The following is a 22,646-nucleotide window of genomic DNA, read 5'->3' as shown; positions in this document are numbered from 1 at the left end:
GTTGTCCTTTAAGATCAGTTTCCTTACTTTTTTTTTTTTTTTAACTTTTTTTCTGTTCTGATTTAAATGTCTTCCCCAAAACTACATATTGCATCTTTAAAATGAGATAAAAATTCAAGTATACAAGTTACACATATTAAATGAAATGTTTGTTTTACATGTGCATGCGTGTTTCATGTGGTCGCCTGTCACTGTTACTTCCAGGAGAGAGTCAGAGAGCGAGCTGATGAGACTGAAGGTCAAGTGTGAATAAAACTTTAAAACATGACCTTCTGCCTGAGTTATGTCAGACAGACTCTCGTCAGCAATTGCTGGATGTTCAACAATGAAGACAGCAACTCCCATGATCCCACACTACATCACAGCATCGTCAAAGTACGCCTCTGTTTTGACTGAGCTGTGTATTATGCTGCTGAAGAATTTATCGTAGCAGTGAAACCAGAACTGAAAATGTTCTACTTTATTAAAACTAAATTAAACAGTGCTCAATGTATGTTTGGGCTTGATTTTAATGACAAACTGTCTCTTAAGAACAGCACAGTCTTGCTTTGTTTATATTTGGCGGACCCTGTCACCTTTCTAGCTTCAAACAGTGTTCTGACAGCTTGTTTATTCAGTTTTGAAAAAAAAAAAAAAAAAGACAGAAAGTAAGAAAAAGAAAAACATCAACATATTCCTAATTTTTTATTTCTCTTCCAAAACTACAGAGTACACCTTTAAGATGGTTTTCTTTCTTTTTCTTTTTAGTAATGAATACAAGTAGACTTCCATTCCCCCTGTTCCAAAGTGCAGGTCCCAAAGCTGTTTAAAACTGATGACATGTCTGAACACGATGACAGACGTCCCGGCCGACCAATGACAGAGGAGATGACCGCTGAAGGCGGAGCCACGATCTCCGGCGGAGGCTGGGTGTCGCCTGACCGGATGATGACAGAAGTTTTTTGGTCTAATGTGGGTACTTTTATCAGGCAGTCATCCAGTTCATAACCCAGCCGCTGGTCTGACCTCAGCGGGGACTCTCGGCCCGCCACCGCGCCGTGTTTTCACGAGATAAACTCTCAGGGACTGTGACAGGCTGCGGTGCCGCCTGGGAACTTTTGGTTTTCTAGAACAGAGACCCGGGTCTTATTTAACCGGCCAGGAGAGCGGCACAGAGCCCGCTGGGCTGACCGCAGCTGCCGCAATGGGAAACCGGGGAATGGAAGACCTCATTCCCCTCATCAACAAGCTCCAGGACGCCTTCAGCTCCATCGGACAGAGCTGCAACTTGGATCTGCCGCAGATAGCGGTCGTCGGTGGCCAGAGCGCAGGGAAGAGCTCCGTGTTGGAGAATTTCGTCGGAAGGTTGTAGCTATACGGTTTTTTTTATGTGGCCTTGGATTCTGTGAACACGGTGTCTGCTTTGCTGGAAGTGGTTTTGTTTGCTGTTGCTGTTTCTGTTTCTGTAGAGGCAAACTGCGCCGAGCGTTTGCGTAAAAGTCGCCAACTAAGCACTTGGTTACGCGCTGTGTGTTCGGCGCCTCCCAGTTTCTTCCCTAACGGCTTCTTTCCATTTTGGAGCTGAGCTATTCCCGACCAATTATTACGCATTTCGCGCAGGTAAACATCTGTTGACTGAGAGGCTAAACACTGAGAGGGGATTGGTAAAAAACAAAAACAAACAAACAAACAAACAGAACAACACCAACAGCAAAAATGAGTTTAGTTTGCAGCTTCATCCTAAAACCATTCATTGAACTTCCTGAGCAGGAACACGAAACAGTCACTGCCACACATTTCTGTCAAACATTTACAAAGGCCTGTGTTTCCTTGAGGCTTGTTGCCCCAGGGTTGTAAATACATCTTTACAGGCTGTTATGTTACATAGGTCAGGTCAATGTTTGACTTGGGTGAGGCACGAACAGGTTGATGTCACCGCCAGAGGGATGAATTCATGCAGACAAATGTACAGACGACTTGAGTCTTGCTCTGCCAGGCACGCCTGCGCAGCTGAGTGTCTCTGTGAGGTTGATGAATGAGTCTGAAGGAATTTGAATTGTGGAGCCTCTTTGATGACAAATAGCAGCAAACCAGCAGCTACATTGATGCCACATGTCAGGAGCACCCGGCTCAGGTTTTTGCTCTCAAAGCGTTGGGAGAAAATCCATTCAGGGGACAGGGGAAGAAAAAAAAAAAAGGACAGGGGGAGACAACATGGCCGTGTCGCTGCTGAAGGTTTCTTTGGCAGCTTTGTGACTTTATCTCCCGAGTGAAGGTGCCCGGGGAAGCGAACCCGCTTTACTCTTGTACATGTCAGAAAGATTTCACTTGTTGACCAAGAGATAGGGAATGTCGATTAGGCAGCCACGTCTCCTTTCTTTCCTGCTGCCTTTTGTCTCCGGGTCCCAAGCAGTGGCTGTGGGAGACAGTAGGGGCATTGATGTGTTTGTGCTGGGGTCATCAGTGATGTCACCAGCTGCACTGTCATGTGTATATGACACACTGGGTACCAGATACCCACAGAAGGCTACTTAGCTGTTTTTCATGGTTGTTAACCCGAGGTGTGATGCTGGCTTGTTTTTAGGGTAACTGGGGAAGGTTTGGGTCAGTCGGGGCTGCGACTAGATATCATTTTCACGGTCAGATATCCTGCTAATTATTGAATGAATAATGGCATTGTCTTTAAAATGTCAACAAATTGTAAGAAAAATGCTCGGAAAAAGTCCTTAATTTGTCCAACAACTGTCCAAAACCCAAAGACTCTTAATTTACTGTCATCAGTGAAGAAGAAAAGCAGCAAATCTTCACATTTAAGAAGATGGGGGAAAAAAAAGTTTTACGTTTTTTGCTCGAAAAAATGGCTGAAAGGATGAATTGATTCAGTCAACTACTGTCCTTCTCTCCTGGTCCTCAGGGACCCCCAACACTTAGAAAGACCCTTTTTTTGGTTCAACTAAAATGTTATTATAATTTAACAGAGTATTGTTTCATGACAGACATGAAACTTGATATGAACTTCAAATATTATTCTTTAACTGGTGCACATTTGGGTTTTGTGTCCAGATTTTAGCAGTTATTAAAGCATAACAGTCTAAGTTGTTTTGAGGGTAAATCATTCTTTGGAGGACACGCTGCATGTTAGCTGTGATGACTGGGTCAAAAGCCAGAGGGGGTTTGGAATGGAGTTATTCCTAATGACATTTTCCTTAATGTATTGAATTGTTTAAAGTAAAGAAGAAATGTTTAAAAAAAAAAAAAAAAGGAAGGTCTGAGATCCCAAGATAACGCCTTCAAATATTTTTACACACAAAATAAAAAAAAGATATTCAGTTTAAAATTATAGAAAACAGAGCCTAGTTCTCACATTCGAGATGCTGAAACTAGAACATATTTCGGCAGTGAATGAATGAATGAGTGAATCAATTGGCCAGTTGCTTCTAGTTTGGATCCACTGATTTAGGTAGAAAAATGTCAAAAAGATCCCAGTATTTTACCTATAAATATGTTAAACACAAAAAAGAGGCAAATTCTCACGTGACGCGCTGTTACAAGCAAACGTTTGGGTGCGATATTTGCTGGTTAAGGACGGAATTGATCAACTGTCTTGTTGGTGATCGTATTAGTCATGCCATGCTTTCATAAGTGACAGGAAGAGATGAGGAAAGAGGATGGGAATCACTGTTGTGTAACATCCTGACTGCTCTGTCAGCAGTGGACTGCAGTATGTGTTCAAATGTGTGTGAGTGGTCGGTTACCTTACGCTGGAGCTCGGCTCAGTCTTTGCTGCTGACCTGGTAAACACACACAGAGACAGACAGACAGACAGACACAGACATACAGTATCCCTCTAGCCTGGAGAGATGTGTAGTCAGTGACCTGGACATGATCGCAGCTCTATTGAACAGGAGTTTCCATTTAGATGAACGGGCCTGTAATGAGACGGGGAAACAGAGAGACATGTTTCTTTCCTTTGCATTATTCATAATAAATAGGGTTGTAAGTCAATCCTTGTCCGCCATCAATAATGCACACATGTACATGCGTGGGCCAGTGGTGGACTCACGATGTTTGAGAGGCAGGGCAAAAATAGAAAAGGGCACCAGGGTGCAGAAAGTAGTGATGCATTTATAGCGAAGAGAGGGCACTTCATCATGTTTTATCTACCAGAGACCCAACCAAGAGGGTGAGGGGGGGGGGGTTGCAAAGACATAACATCACATTGCTAAATTATTACTCTGGAAAAGGTTTTTTCCTCTTCTTGTTTTTACATGTGTTGTTCACCTCGTATTTGTTTCTAACTTCACCTTCATCTCTCTCACTCAGGGACTTCTTGCCCCGAGGAAGTGGCATCGTCACCCGTCGTCCTCTCATCCTCCAGCTGGTCAACTGTAAAGCAGGCAAGTTCCGCACATGAGTCGGGAAAAGGGCCTACACTCTTAAATCTAAGAACTAGAAATAGAATAGAATAGAATAGAATAGAATAGAATAGAATAGAATAGAATAGAATACCTTTATGGTCATTGCACAGTGTACAAAGAAATTTCAGTGCAACGCCTCAGTGGTCAGACAAATAAAAACACGGGTACTCAGCAAGTTGACAGATGTTTCAAACACACAAAGTATGAAATGAAGTAAATAGGTCACAGCTATTTGTAAGATGATATGACCTGAATTTTGGGTAATTAAACACTTAAAAAATAAACTGAAATCATTAACAGAGTGTGAAGAAACACCAGTGTTGATGTTCTGTTTAAGAGATCTGTGTATTGTGTTGCACAGATGTCTATTTAAGTTAGCATACTGACCAGTTAGCCCCAGTCTGTCCTGTCTCGCAGTATATCTTTGTACTGGCAAGGGCTGATAGTCTAATAGCCTGATAATACATTTTAAAAAAAGGTCATAGTCCAGATTGAAGCGGCTGTAAATCACCTCTGTTCTGCATCCTTTGCCAAGAAACTGGCACCACGACAGACTGAGCCATGAGCTAATTAGCTAACAGTTGTTGCCTGCAGCCAAGGATTGCTAGCAAAAAGCAGCAGCAGTTGTCATTTACTCTGGTGTCACGTTGCCCCCTATGTTTTGGGAGTTACCTTTACAATTTTGCCATATTTGACAAATTACGCCTTTTTGAAAGCTAATTACATGTTTTCTGGAACTGATTTATTCCTTAAAGTTCCTGCATTGCCCCACTTTGTGCTCATGTGTGATGCTCTGATTGTCTCCATGTAGAGTATGCAGAGTTCCTGCACTGTAAGGGACGCAAGTTTGTGGACTTTGAAGAGGTCCGTCTGGAGATTGAAGCGGAGACCGACCGGATCACAGGATCCAACAAGGGCATCTCACCCATCCCCATCAACCTCCGTGTCTACTCCCCTAATGGTAACACTCACAGACAAATACAAACTCAGCCTCCTCAGTGCAGTGTCAGCCTCTGTCTGACTTCCTTCTTTTGCCCTCTCAGTGCTGAACCTGACCCTGATCGACCTGCCCGGGATGACCAAAGTGGCTGTGGGAGACCAGCCCCATGACATCGAGCACCAGATTAGAGACATGCTGATGCAGTTCATCACCAAGGAGAGCTGTCTGGTCCTGGCCGTCACCCCGGCTAACATGGACCTGGCCAACTCTGACGCCCTGAAGATCGCCAAGGAGGTGGACCCTCAGGGTAAGGGGATGTAGTGAGACCTTGTCTTTTTGATGCGTCCTGTCTGGGTATTTCTCTAAATGTAACCATCTTTTGGTCTAATTTTAAACAAGGCTAATTACTCTTTGCTGTGTCTTGCAGCCGCTATCACTCTTACTCTTTCTATTAATCTTTGCCTCAGTGCAGGAGCTGGCCCGATCGTCAGAATAATTAACAGTTACATTATTAAAAGACTTCCTGGCAGCACTGACTGAAGATTAGTCACAATATAGATATTAATTTAATTATCTCCGCCTCTGGACTTCCTTCATTCCATCCAGAGGATGTTATTAATAATTTAGTAACTACTGTACATACTGTGTGTAGACAGTTAAGTGCTTTTAAGGAATGTTCACATGAGGTGTACCTAAAAGGTGGAAGAATCTGAGCTCAGAATATTTAAAGGTTAACAAAATTAGCAACAGAATGTAGCGAGAGGGTTGTTTTTTCCTGTGTTGCATTGCAGTGATATCTATTAATGTTAGCCTGCTAATCAGCTGGCCTTGGCCCGTCTTGGTCCAACGCCCCCAGTGCTGTAAACTCATAGTAGGGAGAGCTAGCTGCATGGCTAATTCAGCTAACCAGCTAACAGCAGTTACAGTTAGAGACACATTAGATACATATTGCACCTTTAAGGTTGAGTTTTGCTTATGTTTCTGATCTTTAGTTACATAATTGCTAGCATTTAAGCACCCTTGTTGTGCAGTCTTCCTGTCTCAAGATTAATTGTAATGTCTTTGGTGATCCCTTTCCATCTAGTGACATCATCTAGTCAAATTTGAATCTGGTCAACACTTTTGTTTGGATACAAATAAATGTAAAACTAATGACACTCCCATCAGCCTCAGCTGCATTGCACTTAGTGTTAATTAGCAAGTTGAACAGAACAACATGCTAAGGGAAGATGGTGAACATACCAAACATTATAGCTGCTTACATGACATGTACATCAACATGTCAGCATTGTCACTGTGAGCATGTCAGCATGTTGATGTTAGCATTTAGCTGAAAGCACAGCTGTGCCTATTTACAACCCCACAGACATGCTGGCAAGGCTGCAAACTCCTTTTTTCTTCCTTGTGTACGTTTTTGAAACTACCATAAAAAAAGTTACCACAAACAATGTTATAAAATTCTCTCTGTAAATGCTGAACATGCTCTTCCACATGTGAATATTGGAACTATAATCACTTTGTTTTTAGGGCTGCGGACTATCGGTGTGATCACAAAGCTGGACCTGATGGACGAGGGGACAGATGCACGAGACATCCTGGAAAACAAACTACTGCCACTCCGCAGAGGTAAGACTACATGGATCGTCAGTTGAAAGAATTGATAATAAATGGCAAATGTTTTGATAATCAATGAATCAAATTGTTTTTCACCCAAAAATGTCAAACATTTGCTGGTTCCATCTTCTTAAATATGATGATTTGTTGCTTTTGTTTGTCATTTATGACAGTAAAAGAAGAGACTTTGGTGTTTGGACTGAAGCACTTTCACTTTTTTTCATACATTTTGAGTGTCTTAAAGGTTACTTGATAAATTGTGAAAACATTCGGCACATTAATAGATAATGAACATAATGGTTGCAGCTCCTATTAAATTAGTGGTGTTGGTTGCTTCCGTGCATTGGATCAGAAATGAAAGACGGCCTGTGAGACTGATGCTCAGCTTTAATTTAACATTACCAGATTAACAGTGGAGCTCTTCGTACATGTAATTCCCCCATTTCAGAAAGTAATAAAACAAGTTAAGTGAATATAAAGTCATTTGATATGTGGTGAAAAATCACAGCCTATAGTCTTAATACACTCTGAGGTGACACCCTGCTTCCTGTGTTCAGTCTAGTGAAACACTCCTGGATTAGGGTTCGGGCTCAAAAAAGCATTCAAGTGTTACTATTATCATAAAACAAATCTTTGGATACCTTGTGTGTGTTTGTCTTCAGGGTACATCGGGGTGGTGAACCGCAGTCAGAAGGACATCGACGGGAAGAAAGACATCCGTGCCGCTTTGGCTGCTGAGAGGAAGTTCTTCCTGTCTCACCCTGCGTACAGACACATTGCAGAACGCATGGGCACACCACACCTGCAGAAGACGCTCAACCAGGTGAGACACACACCTGATCACACGTGTTTTCTTATTTATTTTATTTTTTTAATACATATTTTTCATAGTAAATCTTTTCTTCATCTTTTCTTTTCTCCAGCAACTTACCAACCACATCCGTGACACTTTGCCAGGGTTACGCAGTAAGCTGCAGAGCCAGCTGTTGTCACTGGAGAAGGAGGTGGAGGAGTACAAGAACTTCCGTCCCGACGACCCTACACGCAAGACCAAGGCTTTACTCCAGTCAGTGCACACACACACACACAGAGATGCAGACGCACACGTATACTCATTACAGCAGAGTAGTTATACTTTACAATATACTTTGTACAATCTGCAGGATGGTGCAGCAGTTTGGCGTGGACTTTGAGAAGTGCATCGAAGGGTCTGGAGATCAGGTGGACACCTCCAACTTGTCTGGCGGAGCGAAGATCAACCGCATCTTTCACGAACGCTTTCCCTTTGAGCTGGTGAAGGTGACTGATGCTTGTTTTCATCCCGATAATTAGCATTAAGTGGATGAAGAGTCGCTCTCTGTTATTTTCCTGTCGGATGGCTCAAGTTGTCACGCCCCAGTTAATGATGGTTTTTGTGTTTACACCACTGATGTTTTAATCTTCATAAATCCTTTATCACTCTGCAGCTGTGTTGCATAAGCTGTCATGAATCCAAACCAACAGACCTCTGCCTCGACTCATGTTTGTTCTTCTGTCGCAGTGCGAATGAAACCAAAGCTTTTTTCTCACTTGGTCTCAGATGGAGTTTGATGAGAAGGAGCTGAGGAAGGAGATCAGTTACGCCATCAAGAACATCCACGGAGTCAGGCAAGTTGAGACAGCACTTCACATGTTGCAGCTAGCCCTCTCTTTCTGTCTGTGTTCATTCAGCCTTATAAAGACCTGCGGTCGGTGTCTGTCCCATAAAGTGTCCTGTCTGTTCTGTTCTCTTCTTTCTATCTTCTGTCTTATTTTGTCTCCTTGGCTGCTTGTAAGCCTTACGTTTCTCTGTCACTTCCACTCCTCATTTGGTCTTCCTTACTGACGTTTACATGCACAAATTACTCCAGGTTTTTTTTCCTACCACGCTGTTGACATGGCTAATGAAAATTACTATTACACTAATGTTTGTGTTTACATGCAGCTGTGCATACTCCCTTGAACATCACGTAAAAAAAGGTGCAACACCTGGAGCTGCTTCTGCTGTTTTGCTTCTTGCCATTAAATTCGATCTTTTCGATGGTGGTAGAATTGTTTGACATCGACAACACAGCCTCCCTCTAGGCTTGTGCTGATAAAAGATATTATCGAATATCCGGATTTTTGCCGTCATGTGTAATATTTTCACAATATTGAATATTGCATGACTGTCTTGGCATCTTTGGGCTTTTACTTTAAAAAGCAAATGCAAGCTGATGGGTCGACCAAAAGAACAATATCACGAAATAACATTTTGGATACCGCTCAAGTTTACATCACTCTTTCATTCCTTCAGCTACCTTCTTGAAACTTGAAAAAGTCAACCTTGCAATGTTTGTACACATCCAAAAACTTAGCGAGTCCTTGTGCAAAAGTAGGTTTGCCTCTTTTTCTGAACAAAAAATTTATTCTAACTACTGTACATACTGCATGCATCTCTAACCCCCCCATCCTCGAGCCTATAAGCTGTGTGATGCAAACTTTAGTTAAAACCCAAAATGAGACATGTATTCTATATGCCCTCTTTCACGTCCAAAGACTGCTTCTAAAGAATAAGACAATAAGCTATTTACATGTCCCGTATTATACCTGGTATAATAGTGAAATATTAGTGTGCATGTAAACATAGTCAGTGTCCATCTGCTTGTGTCTTACTTCATCTGGGTGCCCGTCTCACACTCTTCCTGTGTGTTTATCGACCCCCTCCCCTCTCCTACTTCATGTCCCCATGTGTGTCTTGTGTGTTATGTCCTTCAGGACAGGCCTGTTCACTCCAGATCTGGCGTTTGAGGCCATAGTGAAAAAGCAGATCATTAAGCTGAAAGAGCCCTGTCTGAAATGCATCGACCTGGTCATCCAGGAGCTCATCAACACAGTCAGGCAGTGCACTAATAAGGTATCACTGCATGGTCTCCGGCCCAGCTGCCACACCTGAACATACACACCGCAGAGACCAGCCAGCTTTACGGCAGGGGCCATTTTTGTGGCAACTGTTAAGCAGTCGTCATTAACGTAATGTTAATTTTACATAATTTTGTCAACTGTAGAATAAAATAAAGTGGGCGAATTCAACTGAAGGGTTACATTTTTTATAGCAGTGTGAAAAACGCTGGATATATCATTTGAATGTCCCGGCTGTACCGCAGTGCACCGGGGTGGTGTCTCTGAGAGGCCGTGTTGTCAGAAACAGACGGGCTGTGACATGTTCCTGTGCAGGTTCATTACAAAACAAGCTGCAGGCTCACTTTTATGCTACAGCTACAAAGAGGACGAAGAGTCTACATCCATGCGAGCAGCTCTGTGAGGCTGCACTGAGGCAAAGGGGCTTTGGGCTAAATACAAACATTCTGAAATTTAGCAGGGAGAAATTTATCTCTGTTCACCGTCTTACTTTGGTGTGTTGGCACGCTAAGATGGATTTATTCCTCTGTGTTTTGGGGCTTCTACATTTCTTCCTTCTACAATATGGGACCTTTTAAAAAATGGGAAGGTTAAATTGCGATGAGCTCTTTTGAGAACCTGCAGCTTGTTTCTGTCGTGCACATGAAGTTGAACTAACTGAATGCCTGTTTTTTTTTCCTTTGTCACATTCCTCAATCTTCATCATTCTTTTTTTCCTTTCTGAGACTTCATCTTTCCCCCAAACTATTCCCTCCAACTTTTACTTTTCTACCACCGTTCCCTTTTCCCCTCATCACGATCTACGCTACAACCGCCTCCTCCTCCACCTGACATTAAACCTCCAACTCCCATGATGCATCACCACAGGACAGGCCTGTTCACCCCAGACATGGCGTTTGAGGCCATAGTGAAAAAGCAGATCATTAAGCTGAAAGACCCATGTCTGAAATGTGTCGACCTGGTCGTCACCGAGCTTGTCACCCTGATCAGGAAGAGCGCTGAAAAGGTAAAGAGCGGAGAGAGGCAGCTGAGAAAATAGATGGATGCTGAGGGAGGAGTGGAGGGGACATGAAAGAACAGAGCGATAGAGAGCAATCAAAGAAAGGAAATGACAAAAATCAAACGGATCACAAGAACATTATGAACTAACGTGTCACTGTCTGGCGTTGTTGATTGTTCCCCCTCACCTCTGCTTGAAGGCTTCACTCAGCACACGTCCTTACCCACCTCACCTCAGCCTGCCGTTCCCTCCTTAATGAAGAATCTAAATGAGCCCACACTGATCCTCGCCCAGCCCACTCACCCCATCAGCACTGCGACTGATGATTTACGTAACAGTCCCTCATCCTGCCTCACTTGTCAAATCAGACCCCCACTGACACTTAAAAAAATTGCCTGGCTGTTTTCCACCCTGTCTTGTCAAAGGAGATTTTCATGGGCCTTTTCTGTGACACAACCTGTTTTTTTGACAACAATAATGCACCCACACCGTCCCCCCATAAGACCCCATCAGACCCTACTCAATCTTCTTTCTCTTTCTGGACCAATGACTGTAATTTAAAGAATGGACGTCGCGTCTCCACTTTCTACCTCTGTAAAACAAAGGAGCCAAAAAAAGATGGTAGATGGGTACTGCCATCATGCACTGATAACGTCATTTTCTATGCAGTAGCGATGGGGGGATGGTGCTGGGATATCTATAGAAACCGTGTCGTCCATCATTTTTATTCAGTCATTGTTCTCGACTTTAATCTCATCTTTCTTCCCCATGCCTCGCTGATTTGTTTGGACTTGCTATCAGCTTGAGATGACATTATGCCAATGGTGGTTTTCAGTTCATGTCACGTTACAAAGTAAAGACATCTCGAGCTGATATGGAAGTCCTTGCATGCCTCCTCAGTCAAACTGTGTCAAATGTCTTCCCAGATAGTTGTGTTTATATTCTGTGTCATTATGTCGCTTATGGGGATGTAAGCCTACACAGGCGTGTGTGTGCTGTAATCACGGTGCCTGCAGCAGTGTGTGTGTGTGTGTCTCCTGTGTGGTGTGTGTTCAGCTTGGATCGTACCCTCGACTGAGAGAAGAGACAGAGAGAATCGTCACCACCTACGTCAGAGAGAGAGACAGCAAGACCAAAGACCAGGTGTGTGTGTGTGTGTGTGTGTGTGTGTGTGTGTGTGTGTGTGTGTGCCTGTCCTACCTGTACATTTGTATGATCACTTTGTCACTTCTTTGCATAACGTGTGATGTTTTGCATCTCAGGTGTTGCTGTTGATTGACATAGAGCTGTCCTACATCAATACTAACCATGAGGACTTCATTGGATTTGCCAAGTAAGACTTATATTCACGTACTCTGGGAAAATATTCTGCAACTCTTGATAGTCTATGAACCACCATGTAAAGAAATTCAAACTCTTTAAATATTTACAATATTAATCAGGTAATAATACACATTCCATAGCTGAATAAACAAGCTGTTCTCAAAGGAAAATAAGGTCCAAAGGACATCTATGTGAAAGGTGGCAGGGTCCGCCAAATACAAACAGTTGAACAAGTAAAACAGTATGAATTATGTTGTCTTTTAAGGTCAGTCTTTGATTAAAATTTCTTCCCCAAAACTTCATAGTGCACCTTTAAGCAAAAATGCCAAACACATTGTTGTGCCAGGCTCTGTTTAGTGTTTACATGCTTCTTTGCTTTTAAATATGTGACAATGAGATTGCATGTCTGGGTTTACTGCTGATCAACAAAATAAGTAATGTGAAGTCTTTAAGAAATTGTGACAGAATTCAACATTTTACAAACCATTTTTAAAGACAGTGCAACTAAGTTTTATAACAAGGAGCACCTGTGGAACTTAACCAATATACTCTTCATGATTTATTTTTTTTTAAATAATCATTGTTATCATATATCATGTGAAAGTACAGGAGCAGCGTTTCCACTGGTAACAATTTGCAGTGTTTGCCACTGCTATGAAAAAAAAAGAAATCGCAAAAGACAACAAAATGTTCCTCCATCAATCATCTGATCCACTTCTGATCCATGTTGGTTATTGCAAGCTGATTAAAAACAGAACCTTGCTATCTCTCTAAATTCTTTATTTAAAATGTTTGTCTGCAAACAAGATGAAAATTCCTCCTCTGTAGCCTGTTTTGAATCGCTACCGTGTCTTGAACCAGAGTTTATATTATTGAATCTCTCTCCTGCAGTGCTCAGCAGAGGACTGCTGCTAACGCCACCAAGAAGAGAGTCATGCCCAATCAGGTAACTCACCTGTTCCAGCACATACACCGTACCCCCCCACCCCCCCATATGCTGCCCTCACAGCCCATACACAGCCCCCACTGAAGCATCATAGCAGCTGCTTTCACCTGCTGTTTATCTTTTCATTTCTTGTTCTGTCTGTCATTGTCTCAGCCCGTCTCTCCTGTTTACATACTCTCGTCTGTGCCCCTCTTGTCCTTTCTCTTTATTTCCTCTTCCTCCTCCTTCTTCTGTGTTCCCCCTCTTTTACGGTCTAGGGAGAGATTCTTGTAAGTACCGTACCCCCACCCCTGCACCAACACTGGTCACTTCCTCTTTGGGTGGGTGGGGGAGTCAACAGTCATTCAGACCACGTCCAGAGACAGGATTTGTGCTCCTTGATGAAGAAGAGAGAAGTGAAAGAGTTATACTCATGGCTCATGAGTATGTCTCACCCAGCGAAGGGCCCAAACAAGCTTTTTTCTCATCCTGCTTTGATTCTGTGCTGTGCGACCCGCCACACATCTCTGTCTGTGTCCCACTGACTGTGCACTGAACAGGACTTCAATAAACTCTCCTCAGCCTCAGCGTGAATAAAATACATTGACATTTTCTGCTGACAGCAGCAGTTTCACGATGCGGTTCATCTGTTTGTTTTTATTACTCGCTGTCTCCTCAATAATTTAAATTATATTTTTTTTATTCTGGGGCTCAAGTAGGTAGTAGCAGGAGTAGTGGGCAGGTAGAGTAGGCGGTTGTATAGCGGGCTAAAAAAGGGCTTTTGGAGTTTCTTTTCCAAAAAAATAACATGTATATTTTCATGTGAACAGTTATTCATCATTACATATTTCTATTTTCTTTGTTTCTCTGGGACTAAAGGGGAATAAGTAACAACAAAGACAAAATAAACAGCAACAAAATAACATCAACAGCCAGTAATCTCACAGTACGACCTAATTTTGATCATCCCTGAATAAAATGCTGGTGTATGGAGAAAATATGGTTTTCGGGCTGCAGAGGAATCTTTTGTTGCAGCATCGCGGCCTCTAACTGGGACAAACTGGCTGCACAGCTGACTGTCCAGCTCCATATTGCACTCGTGGCTACACCAGCCAGACTAGGGTACTGTGTATGTCTGCTTATTATCCCTGTGTGTCTTCCTGTCCGTCAGTCCGACAGAGAGAGGGATGCAGAGAAGGTGACCTTTCAATCGAAGCCTGTCTGTCATCATTTGTTTTTTTCAGTCTCTCTCGTTTGTGGTGTGTTTTCGGCTCATGCAGTGTGTGTTCATCTCCCCCTGTGTGCTCTCTCTTCATGAAGATCACTGATGTACTTGCATGACTGTTGAAGCCAATTATCTGCTATATGTCTGTGTATCTCTCTTTCATTCGTTTTTCTAGTGTTGTATTTGCTTGCTGTAGATACGTGTTCCCCCTCATGCGGGGTGTGTAGTTGAGTCAACTGTTGGAATCTCCTGTGCAGGTGATCCGCAGAGGCTGGCTCACCATCAACATCAGCATCATGAAGGGAGGATCCAAGGACTACTGGTTTGTCCTGACTGCTGAGTCTCTCTCCTGGTACAAAGACGAGGAGGTGAGGCTGCTTGATGGACACTAAATGCATGAAAATGTGGAGTTGGCTCTTTTTTTTCCATGCGATCTAGAGGAAGTGGGCAAAAGTCCCTTGTAACGCCTGGCACGCTAGTAACCGTGTTACTCTGTCGAGTTGATGGTTTGCTTGTTGTGGTCTTTCTGCTTTTATATTGGTCATTTCATCACTGGGTATTTTTATCAGGAGAAAGAGAAGAAGTACATGCTGCCTCTGGACAACCTGAAGCTGAGAGACGTGGAGAAGGGCTTCATGTCCAGCAAACACGTCTTTGCCATCTTCAACACAGAACAGAGGTGTGGATGCTCTGAGGTTATGTTCATCTGTTCAGCAGCAGTCTGAAATTATCAACAGAATGCGAGTAAATAACAGTTTTGACAGATATCTACTGAGATTAGCGCGCTAAGCAGGTAGCCATGATTCTGCCCAAAGCTACTTTAAACCACTAACTGCACAGCTAACTGAGCTAACATCTATGATTAGAGGCAGTTAGCTGTTTCTCTGGTGATGTGCTGCCCCTGATTTGTTTTGAGTAGGAATTTGACAGGTTTATTAGTTTATTTTTTTATTATTATTTAAAATATATTCTTTTATGTTTTTAGATTTATGTATCCATTTTTTTTTCTATGTCTGACCTTTCATTGGCAAATTACAGCCATATATAAACATATTATCCTGGGCGTTTTTCAGTAAAAAAGAAAAGATGTCACCCTGCATTTCATTTGCTGATCATGTAGATGTGAGTAAAAAGAATGATTATTAGTTCATAACAGAGGACACTGAAGCAAAGGGGACTGTCGTTCCTGAGAAATGTGTGACAAGACACATATGACACAAGTTTTTAAAACATATGGCCAGGCTCAGCAGTTCAAATGTTTGTGAACACCATACAAAGGGAAAATGCTATTTAAAGTGTTAATGTGTGTGTGTATATACGTGTGTGTCTTACAGGAATGTGTATAAAGACCTGCGTCAGATTGAGCTGGCGTGTGACACTCAGGAGGACGTTGACAGCTGGAAGGCTTCGTTCCTCAGAGCTGGTGTTTACCCAGAGAAAGACCAGGTACATGAGTGTTCTCACCTGTTGAATGCTATTTAGCATTCCAGCTTTTTTTGTCTCCTTTTGAATATGGCTGAAGGGTATTTAAAGTTACACAACACTTCCTGCTTTTATTAGTAGACATACCTATACAACCTAATGCAGTCTGGCGCAACAGCTCTGCCACATTTAATGCCAAGTTTCTATTAAAAATGTTTGTAAATGGGATGGACAAAACATCAGAGGCACTTCTCAATATAATGTAGTCAAGCTCAACTAAAACCTCAATAACAAAAATATGTTAAATGAATCCAAATCAGAGCTGATCATTATCTAAATAAAGGTGGAGTTTATGGTGGAACAGTTGTGTTGGATTGCATTAGATTTCACATGTGTACAAAATAAAGTTGCCTATGCAGGTTTGTTAACCAGAGAGTGTGTTCACCTGCTCATATATCTGTCGAGGTTTAGCCCTCATTCTACATTCCCAGTAACATAACCGCACTGTGTGTAACAGCTCGCTCAGCTCATGGCCCTGCTGGTCTAGAATGCAAACTGGGAATCCAATATCTAGGCCAAAGCTATCCACTGTATACATTCCACACTAGTATATCCAGGTCATATACTGAAAAATGTACACCCAGCATTTTTAAGAAAAACTGATGTCTCACACATATTCACACTGGAGAGTGTTTCCAGAAAGATCTGATATTAATGGTATAGATACCGGTGTAGTGTTGATGTGTCTTCAAGGTGCACAATGTGGTTCTAAGGAAGAAATTTAAATCAGAAGAGAATATCTTCACTGACTGATTTGTTTATTTATTTATTTTAATGCCAAAACACAATAAATAAACACACTCCCTTTGTGTTCATGATTGAATGAGCAAACTGAGCTTAAAGTGGTAGTTAGGGTCTGTTGATGTCAGGATGTGTGATGTGTGAGCTTATCTGTAGTCAGTCTATTTCCCGTAGTAGATAATTATCAGTCCGCCTGTGTGGAGAGGTGGCGCTTAGCAATGGCAGGAAGCAGGCCAATGTACTGCTGTAAACCATACCAGCAGCAAGACATATTTTAGCCACGTACAAAAAGTCTCACATATAAAAACATATATCCATTTAAGTGTATGCAATGATTTTTGGCAAGTGTGTTGTTATCAAACAGCATATTCTTTTCACACTAAATCCTGCTTGTGCAAAGGAATACAGATGTTGCACGGTTGAGGGAATGTAGTGCCAAAGAAAAAAGGCTGTTTGACAGTAACCAGAAAAGGTCAGAGTCTGGCAGAAAACAATCTGAGGGGGGAAAAAAATGGTGGGCCTTTAACAAACCTCTTTTCCTGTCTTGGTCTCCTCCAGCCTGAGAGTGAAGATGCGATGAATCCTAGCGACACCGTGTCCATGGACCCACAGCTGGAACGGCAGGTGGAGACCATCCGCAACCTCGTGGACTCGTACATCGGCATCGTCAACAAGTCCATCAGAGACCTCATGCCCAAGACCATCATGCACCTCATGATCAACAGTGTGCGTTTTCCATTAGTCATGCTCAGCTTTAAATGTGCTGAGATCTGGAGTATGTCAGTATACCAAATGAATCCTTTCCTTTATCCTCTGCTGTCTCCAGGCGAAGGACTTCATCCACTCTGAGCTGCTGGCCTACCTGTACTCAGCCGCGGATCAGGGCAGTCTGATGGAGGAGTCGGCAGAGCAGGCCCAGAGGAGAGACGAGATGCTGAGGATGTATCACGCTCTGAAAGAGGCCCTGGTCCTCATCGGAGACATCAGCACCACCACCGTTTCTGTCCCCCTGCCTCCACCTGTAGACGACAGCTGGATTGCCAAGGAGCCAAGGTAACAAACGGGAATACGAGTGAGTGTATTTACATGCACACTTCTAACCTAGTCATTACCAAGTTTTTGGAACATTCACTTTATGCTTTTCACATGCGAACCTGGATATAGAAACCAGGATGCTGTGGCATGTAAACACCTCATCTAGATCTCTGAACCATCTCATAGTGACCGATATGGTGAGGAATCAAGAGACGCCAGCAGGCAGATGATCAGGAACCTGGATACTGTTATGATCATTTGTGCAGGGAGATGAATAACCAGGCTTTTCAAGTTCCATTTAAACTCCATACACATAAACAGAATACTAAAGCACATGCAAACATAGGTAACCCAGGATCTGCATATCTGTGTGAACTGTATGTGGGCCGACAACAAAGGTAATTTAGAAACCATGTCACCCTAACATAGTTTGTCCACCAGAGAGCACTGAAGAGTTACGGAAACGAATGTCCTTACCATAATGATTGTAATATAGGTATCATGGTACCTGGCAATAGTGTTCTCCTTTGTTCTTACTGACATAAAAAAATACAATTCTGCAGATCACGATATCACAGAGAGTGCATCTTGTCCAGACCAAAGTTACATCTAAGACTATACTCATTTTTCTTCTGCCTTAATTCTGCATCACCCTCTACAATGAGGCATTATGACCAGTTGATATAAAAAAGCAAGACTGAGTCTAGCAGATGAGAGATATGCATAGAATTTGTCGAATTAACAGGAAGACCCAAATAATTTGTTTGTCATTGACAGCATTTCACAGAGCCTAAAAAGCCTCTCCTATCTCAGCAACTCACAAAATTGAACAATTTTATAAGGGAGTCTGGGGGAATTTCTCCCCCTCATCTCTGTGCACTGTGGTTGATATGGTTGCTCTGACTTATAATATGGTGGTGTTACGTTTGTAGACTGCTGTGGTGCAAAACCTCTCAAAGGCTTTCGAATGAATGTGAAAAACATAACATGTCACGCACCATTTACAATGACGTCATTATACAGACTGACCTCTCAGCACCCCCCACTGTGACTGACTTCCCATGTCCTTGTTAACGCAACAGTTTGAGTGTTGTGCCACCTGATGCAAATAAATGAGATATGATGTGATTCTATTTAAGGATGTAATCCCAATTATAATCTGTTTTTGTCTTATCAACATAAAGATAAGTGTCTTAAAGATCTCTAAGAAGATTGATATTACCCAGTATGCCATATTCCTCTTATAAATGAGCTATGTATTATGATCAGAATGTGTAAACATATGACAGCAACATGAACAATTGAACAAATTCACATTTAAATGGCTGTATTTTGAATGATATCAATACTAAGTTGTCCACAGATAACTGGGGGGATGATGTCATTAAAATGGGGGACATCTCTTTTCCCTCCTCTCTCTCTCTCTGTCAGTCCTCCACCAGCGTCCCGTGCTGCCGCAGCCACAGCACCTCCTCCTGGTCGGCCCCCAGCAGTGAGGGGTCCCACCCCGGGCCCTCCGCCCCTCAACCCATCGCCGGCTTTCGGAGCCCCGCCGGTACCATCTCGACCCGGCCCTGGCCAAGCGGCCTACACAAGCGATCCCAACTCTGGTTCTGTGCCTCTCATCCCCTCGAGGCCGGCCCGCGTGCCTCCTGCACTGCCGCCGGGGATTCCCAGGTAATATCACACACAATCACACACAAACAATCTGACACCTTCATTTATGGCTGTGGTACTGGTGGAAGACTGCTGGTGACGGGTTGTACTGTACATTCTGGCTTTTGGTGGTTTGGGAGTCATTGGCGCATGATTATCTGATGATGTTTTGCCTTGCATGTTTCTTCTCTCCCCCCCTCCCCCTCCCCCAATTCCTCCCCCCCGTCTTCCTGCAGCAGAAGACCTCCGGCTGCTCCCAACCGACCCACTATCATACGTCCTTCAGAGCCCTCCCTGCTTGACTAGAAACACACACGCACACATGAAAACACTCTTCTTTTTGTTTACACTTTTGTATTACTCTTATTCCTTTTATTCCATGTATATTCGTTTAACTACAAACTTTGTCCTACTGTAACTGGTAATCTGATGCTGTTTCAGTCTGTGCGTTTCAGAAGCATTATGTATGTAATTTTGACTTTAAGTGTAGGTAGCTCTTTTTTAACAAAGTATATGATGAAATATTCTGCATTCAGTATTATAAAAAGGGATAAATTTGATGATTTAATTGACTTAAAGGTTATGAACCTGCAGGTCGTCTTTGAATTTTGCTTGTTTCATTTGAAATGAAATGTGTCTCAAAAACAACATATGATTTTTAACTTTTATAATGAAGGAAAACACGTTGAGGAGTAATTGTTTTGTGAGTCGTACGCTTGCTAACGTTTTGAAAGTAATCTTACACACTAAGCACCTCATTAAGTAAGCAGCACTTTTGAGTAGAGTCCTTTTTCGCTTCATTGTCAGTATTTTCATATTTTCAAAACTGGCCTTCAAATGAGCTTATTGAAAATTAGACTGATTAAATGGAATTTGTACGCCGCAGTATTTTGGCTAATTACGTTTTATGAAGTGTAGCGCAGTTGATGTCAGAGTGACCTCCCACCACTGCATACGGCGAAATTTGCATCCAAGTGCCTTGAGCAAAAATGATCTTCTAAGTGTTCATTATTACCTTAAAAAGCCATAACTAGAAACAATGGTCGTTCAGTAAAATGGCCCCTCTTTCAGAAGGTGTACACAGTGACGGACTGAATAAAAGAGTAGAAGAAGAAGGTGTGGTGGCTGCCGTTTGTTCTTGCTCAGTCATTCTTTGCTCCATTTCTCCTCTCACATTCACATGCACCACCAAGCCTTTGTTTTTTTTTTTTTTTTGACCTCCTCTCTTGTCGCATCTGTTGTTCAATCTGCTGTTTCCACGCGCAGACAGTAAACATGTGCTACGCGTACTTCCTGTCACTGTATGACGCTGCAAACGCACAGTTCAGTGAATCCTGGTCGAGACCCCTTGACTTGCTGGATAGTCAGAGGGAGACGGCTGTGCAGAACAGGAACGTCTCACTTTTTCTGTGTGTAGCCTGGCATGTCCGTCCTACCTTACTGTATGATGGAGCTGTCAGTTACCATGGTAACCACGGTTGCCAGTGGCAACAGCAGATAGTGTTGCTCACTGCCTCGGCGCTGCTCGGCAGGAATGAATAAAGGTATGCAGTCCCACTCCTCTGTTCTCGAGATCTTTCCATTCTCTGTTGTGTCTGTCAGCTGTGGGAGTTACAGATACATCGTGATCAGAAACTGGCTGGAAATCTTTTCACGGTCTTCTTCTCACACAGGCGACCTCCACAAGTCCCCTCTCGTCCCAGCCACTGGTGAAGGAAACTCAGGTGTCGAGCACTTCATCTTGGACCCGCTTGCACTCGGCTTAAGAGGTTCAGATGTACCACAGAGTTTCTGTAGCTGTTTCCTGAAACTGTTGATGCTTTGTTTTTATTGGACATTCATGGAAATACAAGATTCAGAAATAATTGGGATCAATTCTGACATATGGTTACGGCTGGACTAAAGATGATAATCTTCATGATCTGCAAATAATAAGACAAACGTACTGATAACCTTTGTACTTACATTATTTAATCTGTAAAGCGACCTCAGGTTCCATGAAAGGCACTATATATATTAAATGTATTACTATTATTATTATTATCATCATCATTATTATTATTACTACATACAGGTCTGTTGTTAACCTTACAGAGTATTTCTGATGTTTAATAAAAGCTGAAGATCAATAATCACTCCCTCGTGTTATAAGAACTACTGATACATCCCTCCTTGAAATGTTTGTCAAGCTCGAGTGAAGCAGGATGAGTCAACTGGTAAACAAGAAAATAATCCAGAGATATTGTACACTATATTATGAGGTCCTCCTCTAAAGGTTCAAGATGTAAAAATCGGCTGTCTGTCCAATTCATACTCCAAACAAACAGGGGGCAGCATACCACCAGTGTTATTTGCCATTAGTTAGTAATCTTGTTTAACTGTGCAGCGAGCAGTCGCATAAGCTGACCAGTAGACTCAGATCACAGGGGATTGTTGGTGTTGTTAAAATCAGACTCCTGAGGTACAGTGTAGTTAGGGGCTAGCCAGTTAGCATGCTAACTACAGTAAATATCCCATCAATGCAATACATAAAAGTCAAAACTGGTATTTCTTTACAATCTTTTGATAATTCAAGTAAGCATTTTGCACCTTTAAGATTGAGACTTTTACTACATCTTTTTCTTATACTGCCTAATAATGTGTAATGTGCAGAACGTAAACTGTGCAAATACCACAAACTATTAAATGTATTTGCAGTCCAGTTGTTTGAGACTTGCTATTATTCTTTGTTTGCTGATTTTCCCTCATAGCTAATTGTAGGAGATTCAGATCACCTATGCACAGGTGGGGAGACTGGCCCCTGATTGAGGAGTGGAGGCAGCTTGGGGCATTTCCCTCCCAGCCAATCATGGTGTGATGACACCCTTTTTTGAGGGCTTAAAAGTGGTGGGAAATAACACACTGACGGCTCTTACCTTCATTCTGTCCCTGTCCCATTCCCATTGACAAGCTCATTCACCTTTGACTGTCAGCCAGAAAGTCTGGTCTGTTCATTGGATTTTCTGGCTGCTGACATGATTAGTAGTGAGGAAACTGAGTTTATTTGGGAACCCCTTAAAACTTCAAGCAAGCCCCTATACACCTTCAGTGTACTTACTAATTCCCCTGGGGCTTTCTGTTTATATTTTTATTTAAGTTGGGCTGGCCTGTTAGCAATTTACTGCCAATACCGCCACAAGCTTCTCTCTGGCACGTTGTCATGTTACATGCTTTGATCGAGCAGAGGTACCTCAAAGTTGTAACTTGGTGATTTGAACAAATTCAGTGTTTTTCAGATTACTATGTACTACACGTTACTACATACCAACAGGTGCAGTTAATTCATGCTTATCCTTTGTGGATCTGACCAAATTTTACCAGGTACCAGCTCCATGTCATACAAAGTATTT

At 42.5% G+C, this 22,646-nt stretch overlaps 1 protein-coding gene across 5 annotated transcripts; it reads left to right on the top strand.

The window, feature by feature from the left end:
- The first annotated feature begins 912 nt into the window (after positions 1-912).
- LOC119032590 (dynamin-2-like) lies at positions 913-21,958 on the top strand. Of its 5 annotated transcripts, none has more exons than XM_037122316.1 (20): positions 913-1,344; positions 4,303-4,376; positions 5,209-5,358; positions 5,441-5,644; positions 6,865-6,963; positions 7,614-7,774; positions 7,875-8,017; positions 8,115-8,250; positions 8,531-8,598; positions 10,738-10,876; positions 11,927-12,013; positions 12,133-12,203; positions 13,085-13,139; positions 14,601-14,711; positions 14,913-15,022; positions 15,678-15,789; positions 17,125-17,292; positions 17,393-17,619; positions 19,033-19,278; positions 20,931-21,958. In XM_037122316.1, exons 1-20 carry the CDS (start codon positions 1,184-1,186, stop codon positions 20,968-20,970), a joined length of 2,562 nt encoding a protein of 853 aa, XP_036978211.1. In that variant the 5' UTR covers positions 913-1,183; the 3' UTR covers positions 20,971-21,958. The 5 variants fall into 5 exon arrangements, with proteins under 5 accessions (XP_036978211.1, XP_036978054.1, XP_036977973.1 ...); XM_037122159.1 differs by lacking the exon at positions 20,931-21,958 and adding an exon at positions 19,497-20,373 and having other exon boundaries at positions 914-1,344; XM_037122078.1 differs by lacking the exon at positions 20,931-21,958 and adding an exon at positions 19,494-20,373 and having other exon boundaries at positions 914-1,344.
- The last annotated feature ends 688 nt before the right edge of the window (positions 21,959-22,646 follow it).

Source organism: Acanthopagrus latus, chromosome 1 (assembly GCF_904848185.1).
Source record: "Acanthopagrus latus isolate v.2019 chromosome 1, fAcaLat1.1, whole genome shotgun sequence".
Classification (NCBI taxonomy): Eukaryota; Metazoa; Chordata; class Actinopteri; order Spariformes; family Sparidae; genus Acanthopagrus; species Acanthopagrus latus.
This window is presented reverse-complemented; position numbering and strand designations above follow the sequence as displayed.

What these genes read in the sequence shown, in the direction of transcription:
- LOC119032590 (XM_037122078.1), top strand. Translation starts at nt 1,184, where the DNA reads ATGGGAAACCGGGGAATGGAAGACCTCATTCCCCTCATCAACAAGCTC. An exon ending in GCTGGTCAACTGTAAAGCAG is followed by an intron (nt 4,377 to 5,208) that starts GCAAGTTCCGCA and finishes GTCTCCATGTAG; the next exon opens with AGTATGCAGAGTTCCTGCAC. An exon ending in TGCACCTCATGATCAACAGT is followed by an intron (nt 17,293 to 17,392) that starts GTGCGTTTTCCA and finishes TGCTGTCTCCAG; the next exon opens with GCGAAGGACTTCATCCACTC.